The sequence below is a fragment of the Apodemus sylvaticus genome, chromosome 8 (assembly GCF_947179515.1).
Source record: "Apodemus sylvaticus chromosome 8, mApoSyl1.1, whole genome shotgun sequence".
NCBI classification, from domain to species: Eukaryota; Metazoa; Chordata; class Mammalia; order Rodentia; family Muridae; genus Apodemus; species Apodemus sylvaticus.
Window position 1 is genome coordinate 86,001,276 of NC_067479.1, and position 24,215 is coordinate 86,025,490.

The window sequence follows — 24,215 nt, forward strand, 5'->3', positions numbered from 1 at the left end:
CTGATGGTTATTAGATTTGTGAGCTCCATCAGGGAGCTTGGCCAAATGCCTCTAACTTAGCCTGGCGATAACTTTTGGTCAAAACCATGTTATATTCAGCTCGGGTTCTGCTGAGCTAAGCGAGAGAATCATACTGAATGGCTTTATTGCATTCGAAGCCTCATGGTGTCCCAAGCACTATTTGGGACACTACCCTGCCTACATCTTACCAAAGCCCTCGCTGGAGAGAATTCTTATGCCCACCTTCTTTGCAAATATACATCATCTCTCCTCTTTATTTCTATCTCCCCCGCCCCGATGGCACACAGTATATCTGATTGTGGCTTCTAAGCATCAAAGGACACTGCCAAGATCAACCACCTCAGGAAACAATCAGCTCTGAGTCGTCCCAGCAAAGCTTAAGAGCTTAAATACTTCAGAATGCACAGTGTTGGGGGGATGTCCCCTTCTGTGGACCCTGCCCAGAGCCCAGCATCTCTCTCTTCCTCCACATGAGCCTGTGACAAGCTCTGGGTCCAACTACTTCAGTCTGAAAGATAGCATCATTATGACTTCATTTACTAGGTGTGTGGCCAGGTGAAGGTTTTGACCTCTGAACTTTCCATTTCCTCCTCTGCAAAATGAGAGTAATAACGGTCTCCACGCATACAGTCAATGGGGAAAGGAGGAAGAGAGAGCTCTGCCTGGCATGTGGGAAGCACTCATGGCAGCCATTACTGGGATCATAAGCTCTTTCTGACCTCTGAACCCTTGGAGTCCTTCCTGTCTGTGCTTCTTGTCTGGCTCTTGATTATCTACCAATTAATGACAACTTTTATTAGCTTTTAAAGTTCTCCTAGCTTAATTTTGGGCTGCGTGTGTGTGTGTGTGTGTGTGTGTGTGTGTGTGTGTGTGTGTGTGTGTGTATGTGTGTGTGTGTTCAACTTTCTAATTAGATATGTCCTCAAAACTGACTAGCAGTAGGCTGAGTAGAAAGCAGACACTAATTAAAGAACACTTATTAAAATGAGTCATAAAATGTCCAACAACCGGAATAGTCCTTTCACAACCAGAGTCTCCCTTAATCCCTTAATCATCAACACAACCCTGTGAGGTATATACTGTTATGCCCACTTTGCAGATAAGGAGACTGAGGCTTTTGGGGGTAAAAATCACTTGCCCTTTATAGTCCCCAAGCAACCCCCTTTCAGAAATTCTCCAACTGTTTCCTTCTTGAGCTCTATGCACTTTCTCTTCAGTCCAGTCAGCATCCTGTCAGCTCTGATCTTTGTCCACAGGGAAGGATGATAGTGACAGAACTTTCAGTCTGAAGAGCGGGCGACGAAGGGGTAAGGTCATGCACATATACTCACCATCACTCATACAGCAGACTGACAGAGCATCTGTGGGACCACCCATCCTCTCTGGGTCTGGGCTGTGGGTGACTTTCTTCTTGCTTATCCATGGCTTCTGTCACAAACATGCATTGCCTCTAAGAATAGGGAGCCGGTGATGGGACACATGCTTCCTTTAACTTGTTTAAAAGAAATGAAGATAAGAGACCTTTTAGGTATGTATTGCTGGGGGGGAGGGGAGTGCCCGTCCACCTATTGGAAGCAAACCACCCCCTTTGCTTTCCACCAGGTGGGAAGGGCCCCTTCCCTGGAACCTGTTAGTCACAGGTTTGAAATGCTGGGGTGGGTTGGAGAAGTGACGGGTGTGGGGTGGGAATTTGGGGAGTCTTTTATTCCCTGCATCTCAAAGGCTGTCAGGCTGTTGAGGGGTGGAAATGACTGGTAATTAGTGAGCCTTCCCTGCTGCATACACTAAAGACACTTCGCAGTCTCCGTGACCTCTGCGCCCGGTGAGGCTTTGTTATGTAGATAGTCTTAATTGGGTGAGTCACTTACTGCAAACAGCCTAGGCAAGAACATTGTGGGCTATGCTGTTGCAAGGCTTCAAGCCAGGGCTCCAACAAATGGGTGGAGGTAGGTGTGAGAGCTGTTGGTGCTGGCATCCAAGGGCCTTATGTAAATTTATGTCTCCACAGAAGAAAGGTGTGATCTCCACAGCGTGGAATTGTACAGTATGCCTTGGGTGTTTTTAGTGTGGAAAAATGACGTCCTGTGGCTTCCCCTTCTCTTTCTTTCTCTTCTTCCTAGTTTATTGATCACCTGTACTGGGCAGGTGATCAATAGATTTCAAAAGGATTCCCTATATTCAAGTGCTGACCATGTCATTGGGAAGCCAGGAACAGATATCAAAGGGGAGACACCCACTGAATAGCCAACATCAAAATAAAGAGGCATTAATAGGGGATTTCCGATCCTGAAGGAGTCACTGACAGCTTGGTCCATTGAGGAAAACTTGTTCCTAGGTGTGATAGTTTGGATGTAATTGGCCCCATAGGCCCATGGAGAGTGGGACTTTTAGGAGGTGTGGCCTTGTTGGAGAAAGTGTGTCACCATGGAGGTGGGCTTGGAGGGCTCATATATTTTCAAGCTACACCCAGTGACACAGTCTCCTTCAGTTGCCTGCAGATCAAGACATAGACTCTCTGCTCCTCCAGCACCATGTCTGCTTGTACACTGCCATATTTCCTACCATGATACTAATGGACTAAACCTCTGAAACTGTAGGACAGCCCCAGTGAAATGTTTTCCTTTATAAGAGTTAGTGTGGTCATGTGGTCATCGCTTCATAGCGATGGAAATCTAACTAAGGCAATGTCTGGGGAGGATATTGGGGGAGGGGCTCTCATGAGAGTAAGTCCCAGAAGATGGAGATATTTTCAGGTCATCATCATACCCAGAGTGGTGATCCCAGTGTTCTGATCTTAGCTTACTTGTTAAAGGAGCACAGAGTGGTATGGGAGTAACTCACAGGGTCCCATCTGCTGCTTCCCTCAGAGGAGGACACAATGACTGTGACATAAAACCCATCGTGTTCCAAACAGGGCTCATCACTCCACCCACAGCTGGTACTTTAGGGAGTGACACCATCATGGCTTCTCCAACCTCTGCCCCTGGAAGTCAAATCAATAGGCTGCCATGTTTGCAGATGTCCCCTGTTAAGCTCCTCCACTGCTGTCTCCCTTAAGCCCCCATGGCTCTTCACAGGAGGTCGAGGATGCTCTGAGAGCACGTGAGGACATTTCCCTGACCCCAATCCCCATCCTCTACAAACCGATGGTCCCGAAGCACAAATGTCATCATTCCTGCCCCCACATCATCCACTGAGCTAGGCCCACAGAGCTCTCTCCAGTCTGGTCCCTGCTTACCTCCTTTGCTGTCTATGTTGTCAAGGTCACCTTGACTCCTATACCATTCATTCCTGGGTTAGGTCAAGAGCCCTTGATCTTGAGTGCCCCAGACATAGCTTATCATCCTCCCTTTCTACCTTAACGTTTTCATTATGAAAATGTTAAGTTTATGAGAAAGTTTAAGATAGTGAAATCCCTCTGTTCACCCAGAGTCCCCAGTTGTCACTGCCACCTTTCTCTGTCACCTTTCCCACTGAACCATCTTAATGCTGTATGAATTTTGATATGCATTCACATTGCATATTCCAGGCCAAAGGATAGTTTTTTTTTAAATCCATGGTACAATTTGCACAAGTAAGAAAAAAATCAATGTTAGTTCAGTATCATCAATCATATTTTCAAATGGTTCAGATTTAAATGTTCCCAGTTGTCTGTGAAATGCTCCTGTAAGCTTTTTATCTCCAGTTCCACTGTCCAATCATAGATCAGGCATCCTGCGTGGTCTCTCTTCCCCCTACGGTCTCATAGCCCTGGCTGATGTGGAACTCACTATGTAGCCTGGGCTACCCTCAATTTATGAAATTCTAGTCTCAGTGTCCCAAGTGCTGGGATTACCGATGTGTACCTGGTAGGAAACTGAGGTGTGTCTTTAGCTCATTTCATCGCCCAAACTCTCCAATCAACACCCCCATTCACCTTTTGGAGAGCCTAGTCCAGATGTGTTGTGAAATACTCTACTTTCTGCATTTGTTGTTCTGGTTCAGCATTTTGGCAGGAAGAGCATACAGGACTCTATGAGCACACAGCCCATCTGATTACGTCAGACTGTGCGATGCCAGGCCATTGGAGATGCTGTGTGTTTATTGGAGTAGTGACAGAGAGATTGATTGCTCTACTGGCAAGATGTCTCTGCCCTGTAATGTATAAGCAGTCATCTGTCAGTTGATGCCCAAGCCTGTGTGACTGCCACAGTCCTATAGTGCTTCTGCTGACCCCTCATGACCATTGGCTGCTCAGCAGTGACATTCCGAATCTCCTTTTTGGTCCCTTATTGACTTAAGGGTTCTCAATGTGCTTTTGGCCTTCCCTTCCCCCTTTTGTTGCCCTCCACCCCCGGGCTCTATGTTGTTCCCCTAACCCTCCCCGACTTGTGTCTCTTGCTGTGCAGTGGGCCCAGCCTTCCTCTTTCCTCACTCCTCTTTTGGGGCTTTATTTACCATCTAAAGCTGAAGACACTCATGTTTAATTCTATTCCAGATCCATCTCCCAAACTTTGTGACAATCTCCAACCTTCAGTTTCGCCTCTCCACTTAAAGTCTCAAAGTCATGTCACATATGTCAGATCCAGAATTAATACTATGATCCCCAATCCCTGCTCAACAGTGCTCATCCAGCTCACTGTCACAGCTCTACCCCGTGACAGTTGGAGTCACCTTTAACGCCAGTGTTTCTTACACATTTCCTGTCCAAGCCATCAGCAAATTCAATGGTTGTCATCTTTAAAGGTGTCCTGGTGATATGCACTGCCCACAGGATTCCTGTGATAGCCCGCTCTTTAGTCTCCTGATCCTTCTCTCTCTACGGTCATTGTCACCACAGCAGCCAAAGCAATCTTCAGAAAATGCAAGTGAATTGAATCATGTCGGTTCAGGCTCAGGCCTCTCCTCAGTTGAAGCAGAAATCCAGTCTTGGGTTAGTGTTTCCCGTCTTACACCAGTAGTGCCCAGTGGACCCTACCTCATGATGTTGGTTACCATTTCCCTTTCACTTGCTTCCTCCACTCTGACATCTCCCCAAACTCTTCAGATGCTCAGGGCAGGTCTTTGTTTCTTCCATTCCTGTTGTGGGGACCCCTCCTCCCCAACCCCATGCCCATGTGACTCTCCCCCTACTTCCTACAGCATTGGCTCGAGTCTCTCTCTCAGTGGGGACTTCCTGGCCATCTCATCTCATGCATCCTGCACTTTTGTCCGACACATGCTCTATTATTGTCCAGAGCATGCCTCCCCACCAAGTGACACTGTGCTTCTTAGTCACTGAAAACATCTCTCCACAGTTAGAAGCTTGGTTTTCCTTACTAGTCTATCACCAGGGTTTAAGTTAATATCAGGCACATAGTAGGCAATATATCTGTATATTACATATATATGTATAGTATATGTACATTATACATACTTATATATTGTATGTATATTATATACATGTATATAATATTCAAAAGCAATATGCATTTTAAAAAATATTTGGAAGAAAGGAAGTGAGTGTGTGCATGTGTGTATATGTGTTTATGTCTCTCTCTCTCTCTCTCTCTCTCTCTCTCTCTCTCTCTGTGTGTGTGTGTGTGCTGGATTTGTGAGATCTGTGGTGCAGTGATGTATAAGGACTGGCACGTCAGGATTTCCCTTCTTCTCAGGTGTACTCCAGGCCTTCCACAGGACAACAGATGCTCTGTGTCACCCACCTCACCTTCAGCTCTGGGCTTCCCAGGCCTCAGCCCACCTATGCTTTGGAAGCAAAAACCACATCAAAGCCTGATGTAGCTGCCCAAGCTTCTCTTCTTTTTAGAAACTTTATTTACTTGTGTGTGTGTGTGTGTGTGTGTGTGAGAGAGAGAGAGAGAGAGAGAGAGAGAGAGAGAGAGAGACATCACTTGGGAAAGTCAACTCTCTCATTCTACCATGTGGGTCGCAGGGATTGAACTGGGGCCATCAGCCTTGGGAGCAAGTATCCTTACTCACCCACTGAACTATCTTGCCAGTCCTGGGCTTCTCCTCCTATTGGCTGGGGTAATGTTCTTTGAAGCACTTCGGTTCTGGTTTATTCTGGTACTCATAATTGTTAGTATTGCTGACTTGACAAGCTCTAGAGTCTTTTAGAAGACAAACCTTTGGGCCTATGAGGAACTTTCTAGATTAGGTTAGTTGAAGTGGAAGAGTCCAAATATGGACAGCACTGATCTATAGGTTGGGGTCCCGAACCAAACATACGAAACAAAAGGGAGCTGAATACCATAGTTGATCTCTTTCCCCTTCCTGACCATGGACACCCACGTGACCAGCTGTCTCACGCTCTTACAGTCACTTGCCATTACAACTTCTTGAGAGTGATGGATTGACCCCTCAACCTGGAAGCCAAGATACAGCTTCTTTTCCCTGCTTGAGTCGTTTTGGTCAGTCATTTTGTCCCAGCAATGAGGCAGACAAGTAACACACCACTCAAGCATACGTAGTAACAGGAAGAAGTCATGCACAGCCTTGGCCTGCCAGTCCTGTCTGGGAGACCCTTCTTCCAGATCTTTCTGTGGCAGGCACCATGTCAAGGTTCTGATTCCATTTCTTCGTTGGAAGAGCCTTGTACTCTTCCATACATCCCATAGGACATCCCACAGCTGCCCAAAGGTTGTGCAGTTTGGGTATCACCAAAAGACCTGTCCAATGCAGTGAACAGAGCTAAGATGCAGCCAGGTGTCACGTGAGAAAGGCTGGCTACCAGAGCCATTGACACAGCACTTAACCAGCTTGCCCACCTCCCACAGTTTCATGGTGCTTTCATATTTATAACCTACATCTGTGTGTCTGAAAGGATGCATTTCACATTCTGGAGATCATCTTATGAACCTGCGCAGTACCTGTCTCTCTCTGCCATAACCCAAGTCTCACAGGCACAGGCATTAAGGAAAACATCTGACTTGTTTCTGCTTGTACCCCAGGCCCAGCACATAGTAAGTACTTTGTGATATCTGCTCATAAATCTCTTTGTTTTGGGGAGTTAAGTATACTTACATGTTCTTACACCTTCCTTCGTGTTTGTCAGTTTTCCGATACTGTAGCAAATTGCAGAGACAATAACTTATAAAGATGAAAGGTTTATTTTGGCACCTGGTTTTAGGGGTTTCAATCTATGACTGATCAGCCTTTTGGCTTTTACCTCTGTGGGGATCATGGCTGGAAAACTTCCCACTAGGCCAGACCTTTCAAAGATTCTACCATCTTTCAATTATGCTATGGTGGTCACCAAGCCTTTAACACACAGGCCCTTCAGGAACCCCAGATCCAATGTGTACATAGTCTTACTCATCAAAAGACCCAGGGCTGGGGATGTGGCTCAGTTGGTAGAGCATTGATTTGGCATGCACAAAACCCAAGTTGGCTTCTATACTAAATACATTCTGATAAAACCCCAGGAGGACCAGGAACTCAGTCATCTTCGACTACACAGCCAAGTTGGAGACCAGCTACAGAAGACCTTGTCTAAAAAAGTACAACCACCTCCCCCAAACAACAACAAAATTTCCCCAAACAAGTTCCTAAACTCCTAAGGTTTGTTTGCACTTGGAGAAAGTTTAGTTGCATATTTATTGTGGGTTCCCGCTATTTAGTGACAAAGGTGGACATCATACCCAGGCCAGAGTGTGACCACAACAAGGCCAGAGCAGACCCTCCTTTGTCTTCAGCCTCTGGAGCTGGTGGTTTCAGGTCCAAGGCTAGGTGTTATTGCCTCTGCTCAGAGCTTCATAGTCTGGAAAAGTAGGAAGGGAGTGGAAATTAATTTCAGGAAATTCTTCTAGAACTCTTGTGTGTGCATTCTTATTATTGCCTTCCACGTGTTCTGAAATAATCCTTGTAAATGATTAGGAAAATAAATCTCAGGGACAATTATTTTATTTCCAGCGATCCATTTATTCACCATCATCTCTTTAGAGGCAGGACAAATAGGCGCGCTGGGGAGTGAGCACAATTTGCAACTAGGCAAGATAAGTAGAGAGAAAATGACTGTGTATCCCTTGGAGCTCTGAAAGGAGAGGAAGAGCATGGATAGTCATTTCCTCACAGAAAAAACTTCAAAGATGTTAATTCTGAGGCATCCACATGGGGCTCTGAGTGAGGAAAATGGCTTCAGCTTGACTTGAAGAGATTAGATGTGAAATGGTACCTTCAAGTCCTCAGCAGCCTGTGCTGGTGGGATGCAGGAGGATTCCAGTTTCTTAGTCATGATGGGAGCACTGCTCATTTGTTGGTTGTGCTGGGCACATCTCTTCTGGTCTTCAGGCGGTGGTTCTCAACCTGAGGGTTGTGACCCCTTTGGGGATCACATATCAGATATCCTGCATATCAAATTCTTATATTATAATTCATAACAGTAGCAAAATTACAGGTATGAAGCAGCAATGAAAAATTTTTATGGTGGGGGTGGGGTCACCACAACATGAGGAACTTTATTAAAGGGTCACAACATTAGTGAGGTTGAGAACCACTGTTCAGACTTTGGTTTCCTCAGGGAGAGTTGGAGTTGATGATTTATCTCCTCTCCCTCCTTCCTTCTCCCTCTTTTCCTTTCTCTCTCCCTTCTCTCTTTCCTCCCTCCCTTTCTTCCTTTCACATTCCTTTTCAAGACACAGTTTCACACTCTGGTTTGGAATCCACTGTGTAGCCCAGACCAGCCTTGAAATTATGGTGATCTTCCTGACTCAGCCTCCTGAACTGAATGCCGGGATTACAGGTGTGAACCACCAGACACCACTTTGGAGCAGCCGATTTGGACATTTAAAAAAAATCCTAATTACAGAGGGGGAAGGGGACCTACTTCCTGAACTTATCCTCAAATTCTGTGAATTTAACTGAGGGTCTGAGGAGTCCATCTCCAATCTCTAGACCATAGAACCTTTGTAAATGAAGTTGGGGTCCTGGAAAGGTACCCCCTCACTGGAAATAAACCATTGATATGGATTTTCTTGTTTCTGTTGTTTCCTGGCCAAAGTCTAGTATGAGCCTCTTTCTTCTGAAGTGCAGATGACTCACCTCCTAAGCCAGGGGAGACTGCAAGTTCCAGGCAAAGGGACCAAGGCCGGATGGATTCTCAGGGTCTGTTAGAGCTAAGAAGGGCAGGTAGTGAGTGCAGTGTCAGCAGCCAAGCCTCTTCTTCCTGTTCTTTCTAATCAGCCTCTCTGTTTCTTATTTTATTTTATTTATTTATTTCGAGACTGGGGTCTCACTCTACAGCCCTGGCTGGCATTATGAACTTACTTTATGAACTAGGCTAGGCTCAAGCTCACAGAGATCTGCCTCCCTTTAACTCTTTAGTGTCGGGATTAAATGCATGTGCTGTCAGATTCAGCTTCTTCTTTCCTATTTTTAGTGGCAAAGGTGGTACATTCACGTCACAAACACAGAAGAGAGGGCAGAAGCCCCTCCCACCTCACCTTCCCCAGACTCTCTTCCCTTTCCCCTGCTGTTTGCATTTGAATTGGAAAACAAGCACTTGATCGGTTTAGATTCTGAGATAGGGTCTCTGTAGCTCTGGCTAACATTTGTCTTCTCCCTGCTAGTGCAGACTCCAGAGCACCAAATTATAGACATTGATTGAGTCTGGCTCCCACAAAACTTCTTAAGAACCAGACTGGGGAGATAGTTCAGTGGGCAAATTGCCTGCTGAGTGAGTTTGATGACCTGAGTTTGGGTTCCCAGCACCCACATAAAAGCTGGTCTGGTCAGCCTGTGGATGGGCAGGTAACCCTAGTGCTGGGGCAGAGGGGCACACAGGTAGGTGGATCCCTGGAGATCACAGGCCAGCCAGCTGAATGCAGTCTCAATGTACTCTAGATTCAGATGAAGATCCTGTCTCAGAGAACAAGACACCCAAAGAGAACACTGAATGTCAGTCGTGCATGTACACGTGTACGTTCATGTGTGCATATCCACAGGTGTACATACACTACACAGAGACACACACAATAGCAACATCACCAACAAAAGCTCAAAACCCATTAAAACCTAAAGCGAAGGTGAATAGAGGAATGGAGGAAGCAGCCTGGTAAACGCTGTACAGGAAACAGTAATGAACTAGCGTTTGTAGGAGTCCCCAAGCCAGATACTGTGATGGCACACAATACACTTAAAAGAGATTTGTTGTTCTCACCGAGGGACACTGGAAATGTCCGGGAGCATCTATCACCTTTCTGTCCTCTGCCGTAGTACTTGGAAGAGGTGGGACAAGCACCCTGCTTTTTCTTGCATTTCCATCCCTTCCTCTCTTCTTAAGGCCTGAAAGGGAGATGCCCTATCAGGGAGCGCTCCATATGCACACGTCTAGTTGGTTTTTCGAAGCTGAAATCTGTGTAGAGAGTCTGAACCAGAGGCTGGCACATGATGAGTGATGACCACTCGTCCTCCATTTCCTTGAAAGCAATGAGGCTGGGCTGGAGACAACGCTGGGGAGCTTCAGAACCGGCCCCGTCCTGCTCTCTGCTGCTAAGGCACAATCTGGAGATTTAAGGAATCAGTTCCTGTTTGGCTGGTCCTGGCTGACCCCAACATCAACTCCCTTGACTGGAAATAAACAGGATCTTCCTTTGTGTCCCCGGGAATGCAATGGAGGAAGAACTCCAAAGGGAAAGGGCCTCTTCTGCCAAGGACTGTCAACGAGGGTGACAGTGGGAGCTCAGTGGCAGCCTCTTCCTCCAGGGTGGTAAGGGAAGGTGCCCTTGTGTGTGTCCACCCTGCTCACTCTCCTCACGAGCCCCATGAGAGGCCAGGATCACAGACCCAGAGGGTCCGGCAGTGTTTGGTTTGGATTTCTATTCTGTGGGCCTCATGTGTGAATTTACACACACTGGGCTACACACCTTCATGGGGGTTCAGAAAACATAATCACAGTGACAGCATCTCTTGTTGACACAGGATGACAGATGCCCCTGGGCAAGCTGGACCAGTTATCTTGAAGGGTGTACGTCACCTGAGAATGTTCCCAGTGAGGCTAGAGAACAAAATGGAGCCTGTGGTTCTGAACAGGGAGATGAAATTCAAGAGGAACCCCAATGCTTGCACGAGCCTCCCTTTTCTCTCAGTGCTCCTGGGGCTGGAGTAGAGTTGGCCCATCCAGAAGCCTCAACAGGGCTCGTGTTCCTTATCCATTCTAATAAACCCCTCCCATTCCGGTCCCTGTTTATCCTCTTCCCTGCAAAAAAGGAGGACCACTTTACTTACTTCAATTTTTTGTTTAGTCAGAGGGAAGCAGAAAGGTACCTACCTCTCCCCTCTCCATCTTCTTTGGTAGGAAGACAGGATCTTGTGTCCCCTTCATCTCCTCCTCTTTCCTCCTCCTTCCCCATTGTTGTTCTGCAGACCAACACGCAGAGGCTGATGGGCAAGGGCAGAGGTAAGTCCCCTTGTTTCAGCGTGGGCCTTCTGACTACTACCCCAGGGAAACCGAGGCTGACTGCTTGGGTCCACCTAAAGTTCATGTTAAAACCTTAACCCTTTGAGTATTAGGATGTAGGAGTCTTTGAGAGGTGATGGGGCACAAGAGGAGCCCTTGTGATGGGAGCAGTGCCCTTACTGATACCCCCTTCCAATGGCTAGCTTGTCCCTTCCAGGGAACAGGGAGATGTAGCTGTTAACGAGACAGTGAGTGGCCTCTCAGCACACATAGAATCTGCTGGCACCTGATCTCAGACTTCTCAGCCTCTAGAACTGTGAGGAATTCCCGGATGTTAATTCGGGTCCGCGGTACTCCACTGTAGGAGCCAGAACAGCCCAAGACGACCACTCTGATCAAGAACTTTCTGCAGTTCCCTACAGTACACACTAAAACCTCTGTCCGACGGAGCTAGCCTGAAGCTTGTATTGCAGTCTTCCCATGATCCTTGCATGCATTGTCAGCTGGCTTTCTTGCTGTGTTCCCTGAGAGGGGACAGGAGCCATTGGGGAGGCATTTCCAGGCTGAACTATAATCTCCTGTGAGTCCAGGCAGAGAATAGAAAGATGGGACTGTAAGAAAGATATTTCTTCTTAAAAAAAAAAACCCTTTTGTTATGTTTTATTGATTTATTTTGTGTGTAAGACATATGTACCAGGACCTCCCTGCCTTTTTGTGGTAGTAAGGATTGAACCTAGGGTGGTGCATGTGCTAGGCAAGCGCTTTACCAGTTGAGATCTACTTCCAGCCCTGCCAGAGATATTATAGATCATATTATATCTTGGACTATGAGGAACTGGATCGGAGACACTTGAAGATTTAGGGTTTTAAAATCTTTCTGGGGTTCTGTGGAGGAGAGCACAGCCATGAGACAGTGTGTGAAGGGGGAACCAGGGTTGCGTTAGTGGTCGACATCGTTCGCGTAACAGTCTTGGCCTAGAAGATGCAGCCATGTGTGGAGGAGGGCCATAAGTGGGGTCCTTGGTTTTGCACAGGCATCTGAGTCACCTTCTGAGGTCCTTTGAGGCAGGTTGAGGTATGAAGGGGCAGAGGAGGACATAGTGTCACAACTGTCATGGCACTGAACCACTTCTTTCCTTGCAGGCAGAAAACCCAAGTGGACACTGGATTGGAGAGCCGGGACGCTGTACTGAATGTAGGAGGAGGCAGCTATCCTGGGGGCACCCAGGCCTTGGGAGGCTCCCTTTCACCCCCTTCTCTCTACAAAGAAGCTTTCTGTTTCTGCCTGTCCCTTGAAGCATTTCCAGGAACCTCCAAAAGTAAATACAGTCTGACTGTGCTTCCACGGCTCCAGTTGGCAGCGGCCACTCTTCCTATGGGACAAGTGTAAAAGAGGGGCAGGCAGGCAGGCCAGCCTCCAGAGGTCGGCCCTGCACATCAGCAGGCTGCCATCCTAGCCTCCCTGCCTAGCGATATGCTAGGAGCAGAGCTGTCTGGACAGAGCAAAATTCCAGACCGTAATCACAGCCGTCATTATCAGAGGCATAGCCAGTGGCTTCTAAGTGCTGCTTAGACACAGGAGACAATGACAACCAAAGCCCTGTGACCATTCTCCTGGATGGAGGTGGCAGCCACAGTTATCCATGGTCCTGCTGAGCTGGGTTACCTGTCCTGAGAGGGAGACCAGGACTCTGCCCTTCCTTATCTAGTTGAATGATGTTGGCATCCGTCTATGAACACATATGTACACACAAGAACACACACATGAACACATATACACAGATACACAGAGACACACAAGAACATATACACACACAAACACACACATGAACACATATACACAGACACACATGAACACACACGAACACACATGAACACACACACATACACATACACACACGGACACACACTATTTTTGTCTCAGAAACACGGTCTTGTCATGGAGCCCTCCCTGTCTGGCCTCCAGTTTGACATATTGCCTCAGCCTTCCAGGGCTGCGATTACAGTCCTGTGGTTTCCCATCCACCACATCTTCATTTCTGAAGGCTCCTATACCATGGGAAACGTTGATTAAATGTGTTTTTCTCTTGTTAACATGATTTTGCTCTAGGCGTGTCATCCACGACCCTATGATAGGTAAGGACTGGTGTCACACATCCTGTCTTTAGGGTGGAGGTGGCATGGGAAGAGAAGGCCAGGAACCATTTCCAGAGGGCAATCTGGACTGTGGGAGCTACCAGTCTTGGGTTGGATTTCCTAGTCAGGAGGTGACAATGGCTGCTTCTTCCTTCTGGAGGGGGAAGGTGAGGTGGGAGGTCTGTGTGTGTGTGTGTGTGTGTATGTGTGTGTGTATGTATGTGTATGTACTCTGTATGTGTACGTATGTGTGTTTAGGCTCATGTGTGGTGCCGCCAAAGACAGAGTTCATAGCTTTGATTCTTCCATGTCTCTTCCCTCGGAGAAGAATAAGAACATCTCCCTGAGATTTGGAGACCGTTATCAGTATTCTTGCCCTAAGTTTCATTACTGTCAGCTGCTGGGGTGGTGGTGGGCCTGGTAAGGGACTGTGAAGAGACTAGGGTTATATGACCAACTGACACTTTAAGGGGAAAACTCAACCTTCCCTCTAACAAATGGAAGCTCCCTCCCACCAGGAGGCCCCTTCCCCATCTCCGCCTAGCCTAGCAGGTTTTAGACTGTAGTGGGGACTTTGAGTGAAGAGGCCCCTCCTTCCAGCAGTTGAGGGCGGTTACATAACCTAGATTGTGAAATTCTGGGAAGGCCCATTGCAGAGCCAGGAACTAACAGCAGCTCTGATGACACTTCATGATGGGGACCCCCTTCATCCGGAAACCTGAGTCTGATGAATGCAATAAAGTTCTGGGCATTGGGTTTTGGAGGAGGGGGGCACTTCTTGGGGAGCAGGGGCCGTGGAGGAAACAGACGGGAACTGGGCAGGAGAGAGGAGGAGTCAGGTGGGGTTCCCAGGCTGGGTGCAGCGGCGGGGCCACCCGTTGTGAGCTGCAGGGCCGTGGAGGTTCACGTGCACGGACCGGGTTGAGCCAGCTAGCGGCGGCAGCGCTGCTGCGCGCAGTTTTTGGTGGCCGACCGGCGTCTAGGGCTTCCGCTGGTCAGCTGACCGCCCAGTGCGGAACTGCGCCTCCCGCCACCCTGCTCAGTGCCGCACGCCTGCTGGTTCCCCGCCACTATGGCTGGGCTCATGGTCAGTGGAACTCAAGTAAGTCGGTCCAAGTGAGCCCTATCTAGTCCCAGGATCCAGTTGGGGATGGGAGGGACAGTGGGGCACGAGTCTCCAAGGCTTAACATGAGCGCCCTTGCCCTGCGAGGTCTCATTGTGCACGTGATATGTGCAAAGTGGCCACACTTTTTCCAAGTTGAAGAAGGGTTAGACTCTTCTTTTGATCCTGTCACACCACACTGTAGTGCTGTGGTAAGCAGTTGAGAACTCCCAGCTCCTTCTGTCCTTAGTGTCACAATGATCAACACTTAGGGACTAACTTCTCCATGAGACCCAGGGTTGGTGGCTTATATTTTTCAGGCTCCACCAAAAGTGGTTCAGTTTCTTCTTTCACGTGGGTTTTAAAAGAACTTTTGGGGTGTAAGAAAAATGTTTTAATATACAACCGTTTAACTATTGATAACAGGGGCACAGTACAAATGATCTGATACATTTACATGGAGGAAGAGGGGGGCATGACAGCAAGGTGCATAGAGTCACCAGAGCCACCATGGAAGTCACAGTGTGTCGTCTGGCGGGGTGGGGGGCTAGAGGAGCTCTGTCTTCAGAAGGATGTTCATTTTCAAGGCGGCGGACACCCAGGGTGCGCGACAGTTTTATTCCGGCTCTCGATGAGGTGACACTAGGGGCATGGCAAGACCCAATGCTGGACAGCCAGCAGTGCCTGTTTTCAGCCCTGTAGTAAGGTCTCTGGAGCTCAGAGAGAACCCCCGCTAGCCCTGTATCTGCTGAGTAAAGGTAAAGTTTCTCTTTTGTTTTTCCTCCCACCAAGCCAGCCAGCCCTCTCACTTTGCACAGTTCTCCATCTTAAGGAAACAGAGAGAAAGCTCTCCTTTACACAGAGCATCAGGGATAAGGAAATTGTTCCTCCATAGAGGCCTAAGAATTTTACAAACAGGAAACACAAGGACCGCCTGCTGGGTGCGCCCTACCAAACGAAATTACTTTTTAAACAAACAAACAAACAAACAAACAAACAAACCAACCCAGAGTCTAGTAGTAGTTCATTCCTCAAATGAATACATTTATTGAGTGACTACTCTGCACCAGACAGCCTGCAGTATTGATGGAAATGAACTGAATTACCATCCTTCTGCTGCCGCTCTTGACCTAATCTCCTAGGATCACTGGCTCTGCCTGGAGCCTCAGACAGGCACACCTGCAGAGTTCAGAAGGGGGCCTACCAGGCTGATGCCAGCTTCTGCAAAGGGGCCAGAAAATGAGGATCTCATTTTCAGGCAGGGTAAAGGGGCTTCTGGGAGTGAGTTTGACTTCCTGGAGAGAGGGGTGTGTGCGTGGGAAGTGGGTCCTGCCCCTTCCTGCATCTGCCTAAGAAGCAGGGTTCCCCCTCCTGCCTACTGTGGTCTCTGCATTTCTGGTCCCAGCGTTCTTTGTGTGTAATTTCTTTGAAGTTCCTGTAGAATTGACAGTGAGTTTGAAACTTCCTAAGACTTCCTTTTTCTTATCTTGTCCTCCTCAAGACTTGATGTTTCCGGTACCCCTAACGGAGCCTGCCTCACAGGACTCAGGGGATGTTTTTGCTGGGCCCTGCCTCGTATTTCAAGATAAATTACTCGGAGGAGCTAGGAATGCTCCGGAGTACCTTGGGTGTTACTGTCTCCTTTCCTACACCATCTGGCTCTGGGGCTAGACTATTTGGTAGCATCTGCTCCACACAATTTATAACAGAACCCACTGTGAGAGGCAGCACCTTCAATGTGCACAATTCTGACAGGAAGTCCCTTTTTTGAAAAATACCCATTTAATAGGATGCAATATAATATTTCAGTACATGTATATAGTGTGTAATGATCAGAAGAGTAGGGATTTGTGTATCTATTATAGTAAATACTTATCATTTAGTTGCTTGTGCTAGAGACTTCCAGTCCTCTCTGCTGGCTGTTTTGAAACACACAATTCATAGTGGCTGTCACCCATTGCTACTGTGTATTAGAGAACATTAGAAGATATTCCTTTTAACCGCTTACCAGTTAACATTCCAGTAAACCACTATTCTATTTTCAAGTAGATCTTTTACTAATTAATTAATTTGGTGCTGGAACTGTAACCCAGGACTTCCACATGCTAAGGAAGCATGCTACCACTGAGAGACATCTCCAACCCTACATCTTTCTTTAAAAAAAAAAAAAATCTTTAAAATGATTTATTTTGAGCTGGGTATGGAGGCACACACCTTTAATCCCAGCACTTTGGAGGCAGAAGCAGGCAAATCTCTGTGAGTTTGGGGCCAGCCTGGTCTACAGAGTGAGTTCTAGTATAGTCAGGGCTATTACAGAGAACCTCTGTCTTGAAAAACAAACAAACAAACAAAACAAAAGAGAAGGAGAGAACTGATTCCTATAGGTTGTACTATGATCATACATGCACGGTCATATGCATGTGCACCTGGCGCAAGGACACGCGCGCGCACACACACACACACACACACACTCACAAATAAACATAACTTAAAAAGATTTAATTTTTATTTCTGTACATTTGTATGTCTGTGTAAGCAAAGTGTGTGTGTGTGTGTGTGCCCAAAAATGTTGGAAGGTCACATCACATATTGTGTTGGTTAGGTTTTTGTCAATTTGACATAAGTTAGTATCATCTGAGAAGAGGGAACTTCATGGGGAAAATGTCCCCATAAGATTGGCCTGTAGGCAAGCTATGGAAAGCAAGCCAATATTTGGAGTTCCTCCTGGGTCTCTGCTTCAGTTCCTGTCTCCAGGTTCCTCCCTTAAGTTTTTGCCTCGTCTTTCGTCAGTGGACAGTGACCTGGAATATGTAATCCAAGTAAACCCTTTCCTTCAGGAGTTGCTTTTGGTTAGTGGTTAGAAGCAGAAGGTCATCCTTGGGTAGACTGGGAACTCCAGGCTAGCCCGAGTTGCGTGTGACTCTGGACAAAGAAGCCAATATAAAGTAGACTACGGCAGATCTCCTGGAGTTGGAGTCACAGGCAGTTGTGACATGGGTGCTGGGAACTGAACTTGTGTCCTCCGGAAGAGCAGCAAGTGCTCTCAACAGTCGAGCCATTTCTCTAGCTCACTCCACACGAACTCTTTTTAAAGCGGGGGTGGGGGTGGGGGGTGAAGTTGGGGGCGGGGGTGGGGTGGGGGAACTCCGGAGAAGCCCAAAGGATGGGTAATCATTTCATTATAATGTAACTGAAATATCCAGGAATAAAATTGGATGTAGTATGTAACTTTTTCAGTCTATATACTGAAACATATATATATATATATATATATAATATGTTATGTTATATATATATGATATATATTAGGATGTATCCTAAATTTATATATATATATATATATATATATATATATATATATATATATATATATATATATATATATCTTAAATAAAGCGATGGTTAAGTGCAAGGGAAAGATCTCAATACAAATTTAAAAACCAATTTAAAGAGATGGTTAGTGATATTTGCCTGATGCTGTACTGGTGTGGGCCACCATGGGCTGATGGCTGGCGTGAAAGTGGAACAGTGGATGCTGCCCCATCCCCTTTCTCTGTTAAATCTTTTTATTTGTTGAGGGCCTGACCTCATTTGGTTTATCTTGGCTTGAATGATTCATTTATATTCAACGCCTCCCTTTTTCAATTGACATATGACAGCTACAGTTTGTGGCATGGATTTGGGCACTGAAGTCTTAGGCTCAGGAGAGAATGAAAATAACCAATCCCCTCCATGGGGCTATTGATCTGAACAACAGCTACTGATTGGGTGAGTGCTTTTCGTGTGCTATTTTGGTCCTGTTATACAAAGTACAGTGGGGGCGACACTGCCTGATTCCAAAGGCTGTTTCTTGAGGATGCAACAGATAACTTGACTGCTCAGGGCTGTCATTTATTCAGTGTTATTGTGCTGTCGTAACTGCTCTTGGTCGTAGTTGGGGACTGTGCTTGATTAGTTCAAAAAAGAGGAGGCAGAGGCTGAGAGTCAGTTGGTCCAGCGCCTGCCTAGCATGTCCGAGGCCCTGGGTTTGACCCAGGCAGGAGGAGCAGAAGCTGAAAGTCATCCTCGGGTACGTAGTGAAGTCTAGGCCAGCCTGAGCTACATGTGACTCTCTGAAGGAAGAAAACAGAAGAGAACGGGTTCCAGGCCACTGTGGCTTATCCAAGGAAATAGCTAGTAGATAGCAACACTGATGCTCAGAAGTGGACCTGGGACGGCGCTTCTGGTGGGAGCTAACCTGGGGGTGGGGGGCGGGCGTGGGATGGGTGTCCCAGGGAATCTCCCCTCAATCTGGTGACTGACAACACATTAGAAAGCCCCTAAAAGCAACTTTCCTGAGGGTAAGCACTGTGGCCCCTACATTGGAAAGTGTTTATTCACAACTCAGAACTTAGCAGCCTCTTTCACAATCACCCTGTTACATTGAGAGGACTGTGGAGTTCTTCCCTATGTGGAAGTTGAGATTTGACAAGTTGGGTCCCCACTAGATCTAATCCTTGCCTAGTCTAGGAGGACAGGGCTCAGTGTCTCTATATAAGTCAAAGCTTTCCCGCATTGGATATCACAGAAATCTTACGTGTGAATGGCCCAAAATGGTGGTGGCATGTGCTGGGGTTTTGAGTGAGCCCCGTGGACCTGGAGGGTTAACGTGACCATGCAGAACACATTACAGATTGAGATCAAGCCTGTGGGATTTATTGGGACCTTACAGCCTCAATCTTTCCTTGGTGTATGATTTTCATCTTGGCATGGAAGCAGGATTTACTTTTTTTAACCTACATGCTGCAGAAAATGGATCTAATATAGAAAGGGGACAGATTGCTAGATTGAAGATCCCATTATTTATTTATTGATTGATTGATATCTTCCTGAGTCAAAATTATTTTATTGGGCCATTAAGATAATTTAGTGGGTAAAAACAGTTGTTACCAAGCCTGATTTTGATCCCAGCGACCTATGTGTTGAAAGAAGAGAACTTGAAGTTATCTTCTGTCTACTAAGTATGTACCATGGTGTACACATGTACACACACATGAGAGAGAGAAAAATACATGTTAAAAATTAAAAATTTATTTTGTTGAGGTCATCTCTCTTTTATTTTCTCTTAGACGTGTACAAAACAGGGGTCTGGCTATGCTACTTAGGTTGGCTTTGAACAAATTAAGTTGCCCAGACAACTGCTTTTCCCGTGTTGAGATTATAGGTGTGCAGTGTCATCTGCCCCTTCTCATCTCTCTTTGTCTCTTCCTGGAATGAAAATGCTAAAGGGCATCGGATGGCAAGACAGAAAATATGAGACATTGTGTTTGTCATCACATAGGAGAGGGACGTCTTAGAAAAGGAAGATGCTGAGGTGCTTGTGATGTCATGGGAACATTCTTTGTAGTTCCGAGAGGGCTGCTTATCAGCTATTCAGTACACTCTGCCTAATATCTCAGGATGTCTGATAACCGTCATGTTTTCTTCCCTGTTAAGAGACTTAGTGCTCTGGGGACCTATTGGTCATCTCTGTCTGTCTGCATAGAAGGTAGATTTGTAGGGAGTCAGGATCAGTGTGATGGCTTATGAAGAGCCCTGAATGTCTACCTGCGGTTTGAAAATCATGTAGTTCAGTAACATTGTGTGTGTGTGTGTGTGTGTGTGTGTGTGTGTGTACGTGTACCTCTTGGTCATGCTTTTCTGCCTGCAGACTGTATAATGTATCTGTAAAAATGGATTCCCCAAACTGGGTGCTTAGTGTAGAGAGCAGGGTCACAGAAGGTCTTTTCAAAAGTTTTAGGATCATTCTTTTTAGGCCTTTTACTATTTGGATATACACATGAGTTGCTTAAATGATTACATAGAATAAGATAAAAATAGAAAGAGTGCTCAAGGAGACTAAGTCTTACCAAAAGCTTTCTGGACAGAGGACATATATACGTGCTATGTGTGCTGCTAGGAAAAAATGCCATCAATAGTATGACACTGCTGTGAACTCCATAAAGTGCAATAATCACCAGAATGGAAGATGGCCCATAGTGAAAATGGTGGCACGAATTGGGGGGGGAGGGGTAAGCAACTCTAGATTGAAGGCCTGTTCCACGGGAGGCCTGGCATTGTAAATGTGGTCGAGAACCCAAGGTTGATGAGAACCTCAGGGATGAATCTGCTATTGTTATCCTACTAAATGGGCATAATATCAAATGGGCCTCCAAATTCCTTTTTTTAAAAAATTATTTATTATTATATCTAAGTACAGTGTAGCTGTGTTCAGACACACCAGAAAAGGGTGTCAGATCTCATTATGGGTGGTTGTGAACCACCATGTGGTTGCTGGGATTTGAACTCAGGACCTTCAGAAGAGCAGTCAGTGCTCTTAACCACTGATCCATCTCTCCAGCCCTGGGCCTCCAAATTCCTATCGCTAGACCATAGCTTAGTGCTGCTCTCAGGTCTCATCAGAGGTTTCTTTGTGCAGTTGGAGATGGTTCAGTACAGAGAGTTAGCATCACTGGAGGGCTAACCTGGGACACCCACATCACTCTTCAACAGGGAGTGTGAAAGAAGTGGGCCAGGAAGACTGTAGGAGCTAGCATGAGCAGAGGACTGGAGAGAACCAAGTTTTCTGGACACAACAGGACCATCCTACTCATGAATGAGTGGTCTCCCTCACAAGACCTGGGCAAGATCAAGTCATGGAGCAGGGCAAAACATGCAGGCAAAACCATTTAAACAGAAAGTGGCCTCCTGATGTAAAACCTTAGAAATGCTGGCCACATGCTACCCTAGGCCTCTTAGCCCTTTGTAAGGAGTGTGGTGGGTGTTTACACACAGAGGTAGTACAGTGGGACTGGTGGCCTCTTCCGTGCCCAGCTTGTTTTAGTGCCTTTGGGGTTCAAATATAGGTTCAACCTGTGGCTCAGAGGCTGCATGCTACCACCGATAGCTGTGAGTGCAGTCTAACACAAAATCATGAACTTACTTTAAGTGTGTTTGTGAGATTTTTTAAATAACTTTTAAATAACTTGGTGCACAGTTGAGCACCAGTTTTGTAGATTTGATTTTTGTGGCAGGGTCAGAGGGTGGAAGGATCCCCTTTTCATGGTGACTATAGGGGTTGTTTCTGAAGCTGGAGAAAAGGTTGAGGCCTATTCGGGAGGGAGAGCATCTACCCTGTCTTCTGTGAGGACGAATGTAATACGGAGTGGTCGGGAGGGGGACAAGGAGAGCCAGATGGGCAGCAGTCATGAAGGTCAGGGTGGGTGTCGGAAGATGGTGGTTATCCTCCTCACACATTCTGAAATTGGGCTTGTTTGGTCACTTGTACCTTATCCAGTTTTTAATCTAATTTCTATTGTGCCACAATATATCTCCATCAAGCTAACTGTGTCAGGAAAGGGGAGCTGTTGGCAGAGTCCCCCAAAGCTTGGCAGAAATAGGTACAGTTTATCCTTTTTGTGTGAAAGAGCTGGACTTTAAGGTTGAGGTATCAATCATGGGATCAGTGGCTCTGGTTTTGAGTAGATGGGTAATTTCCATTTCTGTTCCATTGAATTTTCAGGTGTCCTATGTTGGCCAGAACTGCAGAGAAATTCCAGAGTACCTGGGCCGGGACTTCGGACATTTTGCAAAGAGGCTTGACCTGAGCTTTAACCACTTAAGGTATGTAAACTTCAAGAGATGCGGGCCAGGCCTGCCTGGGCCACCCGGTTCCCTCCAGGACCTTGGGGCAGCAGGCACAAGCCGCAGGTCCCAGCTCTTTACAGGATCTTGAGAAAGATGGAACCACACGCCAGACCCTGCTGCAAATGATCTTCCAGATCCCGCACATAGAGATCATGGCTGGGCTTCTAGTAAGTGCTGCCTGGGGAGGCCAGAGCGTCTGAGCCTGGTTCACCTCATGACTGTGGCAGGGTCTTGTAGTTTTCACTTTGTTCTTCTCCTTTTCCATGACCGCCTATGTGCATGAGTCTGAATCCTTTTCCATGACCGCCTATGTGCATGAGTCTGAATCCTTCTGAGAAAAGGAAGGAGATGGGCCAGTGAGTGTTTTAGGGGTGTTTAGCTTTGTTTCCTGAGAACTTCTGCCTCTCACAGAGCTTATCAAATCACAGATTGGGCATGTGGAGGTGTGTTTTTCAGCTTTGATGTTTTAAATATTCATGAGGATGCTCCCTCTCAAAGAATTACTATTGGTGTGAAGTGGTGGTGGTGGGGTGGGGGTTGGGGGTTGGGGGTTGGGGGTTGGGGTGGTGGAGGTGGTGGTTTCTAGCACCTGTTCCGGTCCTGTAATGGCAGTCCGGTGAAGGGCAGCATTCCGTGTCTTCTTAAAAGATGATGCGTTATGGTGTGTGGGCTTAGCAGAGGAAAGATGGTGGCACTTGGACAGTAGGTGTTGGTGGGACGGGCGGACAAGTATCAGGCCTGGCTTGCTCCTGAGCGTCTGTGTTTAGGCTGTTCTCTAAGCGCTGTTCTTGAGTTTCCAGCCCGCCCTCTGCTTGAAACCTGACCACCATTCCAAGACCCAGGTATATTCCTGCTTCTAGCTTTAGGGCCTTTGTCTTTTTCAAAGAGTGGGGATGATTGGGAATGAAGAATTTGGGAGGAAATGGATAGAACTCAGGATACTGGCTCTCAGCAGGTAGGGGAGAATGGCAGTTTCCATAAGTCAGTCTCATGTCATCTAGTGGGAACCTAGGAGCTAGCACAGTCTACATTGAGGGGCATGGTCTCCAGAAGAGGGGTGTCTTGAGGGTGATAGGGGTGAAGAATTTGTCCCTGTATATGCATTCCCTGACTCCCAAGAGGTTCTTAGACTTTTGCAATGTCAATGCAAAAGGTGGCTAAATGTAATTGCCACCCCTAGAGAAATCCAGGGTGCTTTGTGGTTGCAGTGTCAGAGAGATGACAGAGTATGAAACCTGGAGTGAATGGGGTCTAAACTGTCCACACCTTACATAGCTCCTCTGCCTGGACTTAGGCAAGCAGTTCTTTAGAATGTCCCAAGTGGGTGGCTTCTTGGGGCCCAGGGCCTCATGGTTTGGGGGTTGTAGTTGCCTAGTTAATGTCTGGTGGGGGTGTGTCTGAGGAGGTGTGGTTCTTTGAAGGAGCGTGTCAGTGGGCGCAGGTCATGGAAGTGGGAACTGTCATGTCTGAGGAAAGCACTGTCTTTGTTTACCTGGGTCCTGTCTACCTATAGTCTATAAGATGCTGGGTCTGGGAAGCATGGAGAGGCAGGGGATGAGAAGGAACTCTTGGCTCTGCGGGGGGAGATTGATTGTTTCCTCCCAGTGTGAAAGATTGTAAAGTTTGATGATGGAATCTTATTTGTCTGGTTTTTCCTTTAGCATTGTCCCTTCAAACCAACCAACCAACCAACCAACCAACCAACCAACCAACCAACCAACCAACCAACTAATCATTGCCCAAACTATACCAAGAAATAGTTTCTTGGGCCAGCAAGATGGGGTTAAAGGCTCTGGCTGCTAAACTTGACAACCTTAGTGTTTGATCTCCAGGACCCACATGGTAGAAGGAGAGAACTGAGTTCTACAGGTTGTTCTCTGACCTCCACTACATGTGTTATAATACATATTCACCCC

General features: G+C 46.8%; 1 protein-coding gene and 1 long non-coding RNA gene across 2 annotated transcripts in view; one reads left to right on the forward strand and one right to left on the reverse strand.

Moving 5' to 3' along the window:
- Positions 1-7,928: 7,928 nt before the first annotated feature.
- LOC127691000 (uncharacterized) lies at positions 7,929-10,470 on the reverse strand. Its single transcript, XR_007979203.1, has 3 exons — positions 10,157-10,470; positions 9,040-9,113; positions 7,929-8,345 (listed from the first exon to the last, which is right to left on the reverse strand). It is a non-coding gene; the product is annotated as an uncharacterized LOC127691000 (long non-coding RNA).
- A 3,939-nt stretch (positions 10,471-14,409) lies between these two features.
- Positions 14,410-24,215, forward strand: part of Lrmda (leucine rich melanocyte differentiation associated) — a 1,035,040-nt gene continuing 1,025,234 nt past the window's right edge. Inside the window, exons 1-2 of the mRNA XM_052189879.1 lie at positions 14,410-14,633; positions 22,175-22,275. Of these exons, the coding sequence (XP_052045839.1) occupies positions 14,604-14,633; positions 22,175-22,275 (131 nt within the window). The 5' untranslated portion in view covers positions 14,410-14,603. The remainder of the gene's footprint in view (positions 14,634-22,174; positions 22,276-24,215) is intronic.